General features: G+C 33.5%; 1 protein-coding gene across 1 annotated transcript; it reads left to right on the top strand.

Moving 5' to 3' along the window:
- The first annotated feature begins 6,756 nt into the window (after positions 1 to 6,756).
- LOC106399683 (serine hydroxymethyltransferase 4) lies at positions 6,757 to 8,751 on the top strand. The gene is made up of 4 exons (XM_013840143.3): positions 6,757 to 7,495; positions 7,654 to 8,044; positions 8,135 to 8,236; positions 8,303 to 8,751. The coding sequence occupies exons 1-4, from the start codon at positions 6,818 to 6,820 to the stop codon at positions 8,545 to 8,547; spliced, it is 1,416 nt and encodes a 471-aa protein (XP_013695597.1). The 5' UTR covers positions 6,757 to 6,817; the 3' UTR covers positions 8,548 to 8,751.
- The last annotated feature ends 1,229 nt before the right edge of the window (positions 8,752 to 9,980 follow it).

Genomic DNA, 9,980 nt, shown 5'->3' on the forward strand with positions numbered 1-9,980 from the left:
GGGCTATTGCCAGTTTTTTGTCGAGCACCTCGAGAGAGCAGCGCTTTCGCTGATTCTTGTGCGTAAAAGCAAACTCGATATGCTTCAAGATGCTTCTTGTCATCTCAAGTAAGGTTCTGTTACGCCTCTCTACAACTTCGTTCTGCTGAGGCGTGTAAGGAGCGGTTAGATGACGTTGGATTCTCGATGCTTCAGAGAATTTTTGAAATTCCATAGAAGTAAACTTGCCACCTCTGTCGGTTCTGAAAGTCTTAATAGTTGTTTTTGCCTCTTGTTGGACTTTTGTCTTGAAACTTTTAACATTCTCAAACGCTTCTCCTTTCTTCTTTAAGAGAATTGTTCACATGTAACGAGAGTGATCATCTATAAGAACAAAAATGTATCAATTTCTAGCTGGAGTCGATGGTGTGATTGGTCCGCAGAGGTCTCCATGTATAAGTTCAAGCTTCTCTGTGGCTCTATAAGAAGTTGCTTACGGAAACGACTGTCTTGTCTTTACCTAGAAGACATGATTCGCAAGTTTCCCCTTCAATATTGATTTTAGGTATTCTTAACACCAATTCCTTATGTACCATTAGTTTCATAGAATCGACTTCGATGTGCCTGAGCCGTGCATGCTAACATGCCGACTCGTCTTTAAAAAAAAGTTGAAGACACTTTGTATCAACACTCTCTATGAGTACCTTGTAGAGCTGACTTTTTTCTCTCCTTGCGCTAGTGATGGAGTTCCATCGTTGTCGTGCAACGTCAAGATGTCTTCTTTCATTCTTATCTCACACCCGGACTCATTTTCCTGGCCTAAGCTTATGATGTTGCTCTTCAAATCCGGGATAAAATACATGTCTGATATCATTTTTACTTCACCATCCTGACTGATAAACAAGATGTTTCCTTTTCCTTTAATATCAATACGAGAATCATCATCAAACCTCACTTTTCCCGTAATTGTCTCATCAATGGTCTTGAAGTAGTTCTTGTTCCCAGTCATATGATTGTTAGCCCCATTGTCTAGGTACCAAATCATGTCTCCATCCATTTCCGACTCAAACTATTTAGGCTTGACATTGTTCTCATTCAGATACACTACTTCATGCATCAGCATACCGTCTGCCTCGTGTGTTGCTTCATGTTCTTTGTTCTCGTATGTCTCTTGTAGCTTGAGAAGTGTATCCGGACAGCTAGATGCAAAGTGTCTATTCTTATCACACCTAAAGCAAGTGATTTTGGACATATTTATATCCATGTAGTACGATCTTCCACGGCCTCGTCCTCGACCGTAGAATCTTCCACCTCGTCCTCTGCTTCGGTAGTCACCATTATGGTCTCCTCGCTGTGATTGAGTGGGCGATGTGTCTGAGTTAGAAAACATCAGTTTATTCATATTTTCTTGTGCCTCTTCTTCTTCATCTCGCACTCTCTCTCTCTCTCTCTCTCTCTCTCTATCTCTCTCTCTCTCTCTCTCTCTCTCTCTCTCTCTCTCTTCATAAGCCTTTAGACGTCCTATAATGTCTTCAAAACTTGTTCTAATGAGGCGACTATGTGGATGTATATTTTCGAGGAAGGCTGCTCAAAAACTTCTTAACCAACTTTGGTTCTTCAATGTTTTCCCCCAATGCCGCAGATTTGGATGCGATCTCCGATAGCTTGCCCACAAAGTTATCGATTCTATCGATATCTTTCATCTTAAGTCTTTCAAATTCCGACATTAGGGTTTGCAACCTAGATTCCTTTACTCTATCAGCTCCCATATGTCTTGCTTTAATGGCCTCTCATATTTTCTTTGAGTTATCAATGTCTCTGACTTGTAGTACAAGTTCCTCGGGTATCGATTGGAAAATTAAAGCGACACCAGTGTCGTTCTTCTCTATATCTGCAGATTTGGTCTTAGTGATGTCCCATGCTCTTTGAACCTTCAGTAGTGTCTTCGTTCATATAGCCCAAACCGTGTAATTAGTGGACGAAAGCATCGGACGATTGATGGAGGAACCTCCGCCTTCTTTCACCTTTGCCATTGTGCTTGTACTCGTGATTTCTTCCATTATTTGCTCTGATACCAAATATAGTTTTAATCTCTATCGTATGAACTTAATAAGATCAATAAGAATAACTTAATTCTTATTATTAGCTTAAGAAAACTTTCTAAAAAAACTTAAGCTCTCACAAAGATCTCTCAAACTCACGGGTTATGTTACAAAGTTGACATTTTCTTATATAGATCTATAAAACTCTCTCACTTAACAAAGTATATTTCCTATTCTCCTAATCATAACTCAAATAAGATTAGTATTTCTTTGACTCCAAGTTATCTTCAAGTTTATCTCCAACAATATATATATATATATATATATATATATATATATATCACCTCGTTTAACATTGTCTAATTGTCGATCGAGGAAGCTCTCTAAAAAAATCTCGAGCCATAGTTGCAATCCCCATACTTCAATTTCTCCAAATCCTGATGAAAATGGTTAATTAAGATTCTCTTGACTCTTTTGGGGTATTTCTTATGAGAACATGATATCATATTTTCTCATTCTCTCACTTCTTTTTTTGGTTTCTTTTATTATTTTATGCTAAGGCTTATCTAAGAGATTATGCAACGAGAGTGTCTCTAGTTTCAGAAGTTTATGAACCTGTCGACTTTGAATCCTACCAATGTATCTCACTATATCCATATTTTTAATTAAATGAAAACATATATAAAGTTATATAATGTGAGCAGAAAATAGTTAAAATATTCTTTTAATATAAATTGTATAAAAAAATTTGTATTTTCATAAACCATCGTTTCCACGTTGAAATACAAAATTCATAATCATTAAAAAGATTTTATAAATATAAGTTATTTTATAAAAATAATATAAAACTAATCTAGACATTCTTGTTAAGAACAATTTAAACATTTTGAAAAAATCATGACTGTTTATATATCTTAACAAATGGCATAAATAGAAATATGTATGTTTTTCGAATTTTATACTTGATTAAATCATATTGGTTAAAATACACATATCAAATAAAATGAGAGAGGAAAATAGGAAAAAAAAGAAAAAAATGGATCAAAAGTTGTAATTGATTATGGATAGATATTGTAATATTACATAAAATATGCATCATTCCAACCATGCTTTTGTTATGATTATTTGTTAAATTATATTTTTATAGATATAGAGTCCAAATTCTCGAATTAAAACTTATGAACAACTAAAAATAATAATTAACTAAAATGTTGATAACAAGAAGTGACTGTAATATTATGTATATTTTATATAGTATTACACTGTTTGCCTTAATCAATCAGAATCATATAATCATGGAAAATTACCTAAAATACCATATTCCTAATAATATTTCATGTTTACCTTAACCATTTTTACTCTCACTTTTAAAAAGATGAAAAAACACTTATATGAAAGTAACGGCTTAAAATTGTGTGAGCTTCGAGGTTCCGCCAAGTTGGTTCTTCGTTTCGTTGAATAGGAAATTTCTTCAAATCCACAAACAAGTTCTTTTGATTTGTTTCTATCTACAGTTCGAAGATCGGCACACTCTTTCCCAATAGTGGCTATCATCATAATATTTACTTCAATTCCTTGAACGATACATCCGGCTTAGGTTTTAGTACTTCATCTTTTCATTTCTCATGTCTTTCTAGTGTCCTATTATTGTTTTATCTTATCTGACTTTGGAAAATTGTGATCCTTGCTGGCTTATATATAGTTCCGGAAAGAAAGTGTTCATTGATGACTTGCATTTGTAAATCTTTTACAACTTTACACTCGAGCTAAAACAAACTCAATCGTATCTTCTTCTTTTTTTGAGCACGATCTTCTTCTTTTTGTTGTCCTACAGAGAATAATATTTCTTTACAAACCATGACATAGAAATAGTTCTCCCTAGATATTAATATATTTTGTTGGAAAGATATAACATAGTTTTTTTTAGATATAACGTAGTTAGTAAACGAATAGATACAAAACTAGTGTCACAGTTTCTTATGCATGTCACCATGTCGACATCAAATGGGAAAATAAGAAATAGTAATGACGCATTTTTTATAGCTCTAAAAAATTGTTTTCTATTAGAAAAATATTACATGGACATACTTCCTTTGCTTGTGTTTTTGTTAGGTTAGGTGAGTATCCAATTATTCAATCTAAATGGGAGGTTGGTGAAGCTTGAACTATCTACCACATGGAAAATTATCCAAAACGTGATTATACTCATTTTATCATTCTATTCGATATTCCACTTCTAAATGGCCAAAAAATATTATTAAAAACTACAGAGATCGTAACAAAACTAAATTTTGCCAACTATTTTTTAACTGAGTCGATACTAGTCGAAAGAGACCAATTTCTAACTTTATGACTCTTTACATATTTTTCTACATACCAGTAAAGTAGTAAACATAACGCACATAGAAGGAAACGTTAAGGTAGACCTGAAAGTCTTCATCATATGTTGACATAGACCTGTACTAGCACTACGCACACAATTGAAGGACCACAAAATCAGTTTCCAATATGAGAAGACGAATATAGCCTTCACCTACTCATTAAGATACACCACCTACTCTCCTCCCCACCCTATCATGGCCCATGTTATGCCTTTCTTTTTTCCTGGATAAACAATTTTATTAACAGAATACGATGAAATAACTATAGAATATTCCCTCTTACGCTCCTACAACAACAACTACTTTGTGTAGTGCCTAGTTGCTTGCTAAAAAGGTTCAGATTATGGGATACCAACGTGTTTCAAAAAAAAAGGGATACCAACTATTTTTTTTTTTGTTTGATGACTCTTTAAGGTAATTTTTTTATACAAAAAGGAATTCATTTTACTAAGTGGTAAATATATTTTTCTATAGTTTTAATTCTAATAATCTTAGCACTTTCCTAAGTCAAGACCACAAAACATAACTGATTTTTTATTTAAGAAATTAACTTTTGATGTCGTACATTTAGAAGAAGCTTTAGAAACAACTAGCTTTACATATAATTTACAGATGTGATTAATGGATATTGTAAGTGCACAAATATTTTTCTTAATGAATATTGTAATGTCACAGTAAAATATTTGTATTATTTATCTATAAAAGCCAATGTTAAAGATCGGTACGCGGTAGTTAAATATTTTATATGAGATTATTGATTAGGCGGATGCCTAGACCAATTTTCTAGCGCATAGAACAATTTAAAAAAAAAATAGTTATAGAAAAATATCTCATTTAGATCCGATTTGCAGACTAGGTAGACATCTATGCGCCGCCGCTTAAACTGATTTTAAAACATTTATAAAAGCTATTAAAATTTCTAATTTTAATTATTGTTTTTTTTTTAAATCTATATAATTTTAATTATTTTCTTTAAAAAAACCAAATGTTTTTACTAATAACCGGATTCTTAAGAATTAGCATACAAAATGCCAAATATATTTTGTCTGAATCTATTTAACCTTAACATAAATCAATCATATTTCTGTACATCCTAGTTTATTTATTAAACTGATCAACACCTAAAAATACAATTACTCTAATTATAAGATTTTATTAAAAATGTATTTTTGGTCAAAGATTGTAGTTTTAGAAAAAAACTAGGGTGGAGATTGCAACACATAACCCATGAGCCACTGGAATATTTTATTTTAAATATATAGTTTTTGAAAAGCAAGACTTCTTAGCTAAACAACATTAGCATTTTGTTAATTTATTTATGAAAACCAAATATACAATTACACATACTCATAAATATATTTTTGTCAACAATTACAGACTCGAACAAGACTTTGTGATACATATTCATAAATCTGATTGTGTATTTTTTTAATTAGGCATTATCAATTATGTTAAGTTTCTTGTTAAACTGCAGTAATTAAAATATACTCATCACTAATTTATTTTTAAATTTTTCATATTTGTAACTTTTACCAGTAATTCAATTTATGTACATAAGTAACTGTTTTTTTTTCGAAGTTGAAAATAATAAAATAGTCGGACACAGAGAGTTAACCAAAACAACTTTACTATTATCTAAAAAACTAGATCTCGACATAGGTGTTGGTTTTATCCTTTTTACAAATTGTTTAATGATATTTCTAAATACTTAGATGATTTACATATTTTTAGGTTTTTACTCATCAGTACTAAACTCACCCAAACTCAAAAGGAACTGATTTGAATCTAGCCCATAAATTTATAATATAAAAACAAAATCTAATTGCAAAACATAAAAAATCTGATACCGAACGGGTATCTGCATATCTATGTCTAATTGATCATGTAAAAAAATAATTTTTTTCTTGTTAACCGGTTTGAATTTTTATCTTGAACTGAGCAGTTTTATTCAAACGTGTGGAATTATTATAATTAACATGTAAAATAAATAATATCAAACTATTATAATTAATACAATTAATAAAGTAGTTAAAGAGTGAAAAATAAATGTAAAAGATATAATAAAATATCTTCAAAAATGGTAAATTCTGTTTTGAAATTCTATACTAGATGTTGTCTGATTATTCAGAATAAAAAAGAAGTAAGAAATCATTTTAAAATATACAATTATTGTTTTGTATTTCATTTTTAATAGAATAAATAATTCTTTTGGTGTAAGAGGGTAAAATGGTAAAAGCATCGCGATATTTCTCCTACCACACAACACACCTAACCAACCAACACCAAAATTAGCAAAGAGGGGTAAATCGGTAATTACAATACGACCGCTTCCCCGCTTTAAAACCCAACGACCTTCCTTCCACTTCTCCACTCTCCGATCTCAGATCTCAGATCTCTCACTCACTCATTCTCACCATGGATCCAGTCTCATCCTGGGGAAACACCCCTCTCGTCACGGTCGATCCCGAGATCCACGACCTCATCGAGAAGGAGAAACGCCGCCAGTGCCGCGGAATCGAACTCATCGCCTCCGAGAATTTCACCTCCTTCGCCGTCATCGAAGCTCTCGGAAGCGCGCTGACCAACAAATACTCCGAAGGCATGCCCGGTAACCGTTACTACGGAGGCAACGAGTTCATCGACCAGATCGAGAACCTCTGCCAGTCACGCGCTCTCGAAGCCTTCCGTCTCGAGTCAGCATCCTGGGGCGTCAATGTGCAGCCCTACTCCGGATCTCCGGCCAACTTCGCCGCTTACACCGCCTTGCTTCAGCCTCACGATCGAATCATGGGGCTTGATCTGCCGTCGGGTGGTCATCTCACGCATGGATACTACACATCCGGAGGGAAGAAGATCTCTGCTACTTCCATCTACTTTGAGAGCCTTCCTTATAAGGTGAACTTCACCACTGGTTACATCGATTACGATAAGCTTGAGGAGAAGGCCATGGATTTCAGGCCTAAGTTGCTCATCTGTGGCGGTAGTGCCTACCCTAGGGACTGGGATTACGCTAGATTGAGAGCCGTTGCTGATAAGGTTGGAGCTCTTTTGCTCTGTGACATGGCTCACATTAGTGGCCTCGTTGCTGCTCAGGTATACTTTTGTTTTGCATGATCTGGAACTCTTATCGAATGTGTGAGTGTGCCATGAGAACTAATAACTCTGATTAAGACCACTCTAATGTGAGCTGCCAAGATTGAGTTTTGCGCATTTAATCACATTAGCTTATTGAGTTTTTATTTGACCTGCAGGAAGCGGCAAACCCATTTGAGTACTGTGACGTTGTGACAACAACAACCCACAAGAGTTTGAGGGGTCCAAGGGCTGGTATGATCTTCTACAGGAAGGGCCCAAAACCACCAAAGAAGGGGCAGCCCGAGGGTGCAGTCTATGACTTTGAGGACAAAATCAACTTTGCTGTGTTCCCTGCGCTTCAAGGTGGTCCTCACAATCACCAGATTGGTGCTCTAGCTGTTGCCTTGAAGCAGGCTAACACTCCTGCTTTCAAGGTCTATGCGAAACAGGTGAAAGCCAATGCTGTTGCCCTTGCTAACTACCTGATGGGCAAGGGATACAGCATTGTAACTGGTGGAACTGAAAACCACCTTGTTCTTTGGGATCTTCGCCCTCTTGGATTGACCGGTAACTCGATAATATTTGAGAAAAAGAACAACCTTTGAGACCATTGTTATTATGAACCAGTCCTAATTTATTTAATTCTGCTTCTGTCAGGTAACAAAGTTGAGAAGCTTTGTGATCTGTGCAACATTACTCTGAACAAGAATGCTGTATTTGGAGATAGCAGTGCTCTTGCTCCTGGAGGTGTAAGAATCGGTAAGAGAGTGACTAAAATGTTCTCGCTTGGATTTTGAAAACATATCTAAAAATGTTTATTTGTAGGTACACCTGCGATGACATCAAGGGGACTGGTGGAGAAGGACTTTGAGAAGATAGGAGAGTTCTTGAGCCGATCAGTGACACTCACATTGAACATCCAGAAGGAGCACGGTAAGCTGTTGAAGGACTTCAACAAGGGATTGGTGAACAACAAGGAGATCGAGGAGCTCAAGGCTGATGTGGAGAAGTTCTCCGCCTCTTATGAGATGCCTGGATTTCTCATGTCTGAGATGAAGTACCAGGATTAGAGATCTCCTTCTCTATCAAAACAGTGATCTTCCATTTCTCTTTATATAATATGCTTTTGTAGGGTCGCCTTATCGGAAATTTTCAAGGCGATGAGATGAAACAAACAGAGTAAAAAAGGGTTTTCTTGGGTTATTTCTTCTTGAATGTTTTCTTGTTTTTCTCTATTTTGTTGGCTTTTTAATAATATCAGCGAGTTTCTCTTACACACGTTCAACCTTCCATTTTTGGGTTCAAGCCCATGTTTAGGTCTACGCAAACATCTAGGCACAAGCTGGGTACTTGTTTTCTTTTGTCCTATTCGTTATTTGGTTTGTCTCGTGGAAATATCAAAATAATCTATCTTATTAAAACTCAAATATAAATTAGGTTTGTTTGGTAATTTTTTTAAAACTTTATTTGGAAACATAGATTGTAGTTTTCTTAAAAAAATTTGTTTGGAAACATGAACTGCAATTAAAAAAAAAATATGTTTAGAAGCATAGATTGTAGCTTTAAAAAATATGTTTGTTTGGAAACATGTATAGCAGTAACTAAAAGAAAAATATATGTAATGAGCTTATATTTTAAAGAAAACTAGACCATGACCTGCGCGCCAGCGCGGATATGAATTTTTGGTTTTTGGTTATTTATTTAATTAAATGATGTATTTTTAATATTTGATGTATTATATTCACCAAGTAAATAATTTTTTTGGCGTCTTAAACCATCTATTTATGACGAATATTCGATATCATATAAAAAATTGAACAAATACACGTAATTAGAGAATTGTAGATATATAAAAATAGTGGTTATTAATGTAAAATATGAAGAAATATTATATTATGACTTAGTATGGCATAAAAGATTATAAATTAGTTATACATGTTTAAAAAATACAATGATTTTTAAAAAATTATGAAAAAATTAACATATAAAAAAGAGCGATGAATTGGTCATCAAATTGTAAATAATTTCATAATTTTATTAGTAATAAATTATTTATAGTCTTTGTTTTGCGTCAAAATAATTATTAAATGTCCATAGCATTAATATGTTAAAAAGACCATATTATGAAAACCCATATTGTAACTGTTTTTTTTCGGAAAGTGTAACAAAAAAAATGTCTTTAACTCTTGTAAATAAATGATTAAATGAAGGAAATTGGAGTCATTGACCACATTTTGAATTTAAAATAAATAAATAGTTTTTTATTATGAGGAGAAAGAGAAACTTTTTAAGAGTGATAGGGAATTTCGAGTTAAACTCCCAAACTATAACATGTCCATTGACTATATTCACCATGCTAAAACCATTTATTGTTCTTCTGAAACACTCATTTAATCTATTAAAACTAAATTACAATTAGAAATTAACGCTAACTTTATTCAAAAATTTACAATCAAATGCCACTAACCTTTAATATAGAGATTTTAGAATATTAATAAACCAT

This window comes from Brassica napus, chromosome A8 (genome assembly GCF_020379485.1).
Source record: "Brassica napus cultivar Da-Ae chromosome A8, Da-Ae, whole genome shotgun sequence".
Classification (NCBI taxonomy): Eukaryota; Viridiplantae; Streptophyta; class Magnoliopsida; order Brassicales; family Brassicaceae; genus Brassica; species Brassica napus.

Excerpts from the sequence above, each read along its gene's own strand:
- LOC106399683 (XM_013840143.3), top strand. The coding sequence starts at position 6,818 with ATGGATCCAGTCTCATCCTGGGGAAACACCCCTCTCGTCACGGTCGAT. Across the intron at positions 8,045-8,134 it reads TCGCCCTCTTGGATTGACCG|GTAACAAAGTTGAGAAGCTT; the intron begins GTAACTCGATAA and ends TGCTTCTGTCAG. Across the intron at positions 8,237-8,302 it reads TCCTGGAGGTGTAAGAATCG|GTACACCTGCGATGACATCA; the intron begins GTAAGAGAGTGA and ends GTTTATTTGTAG.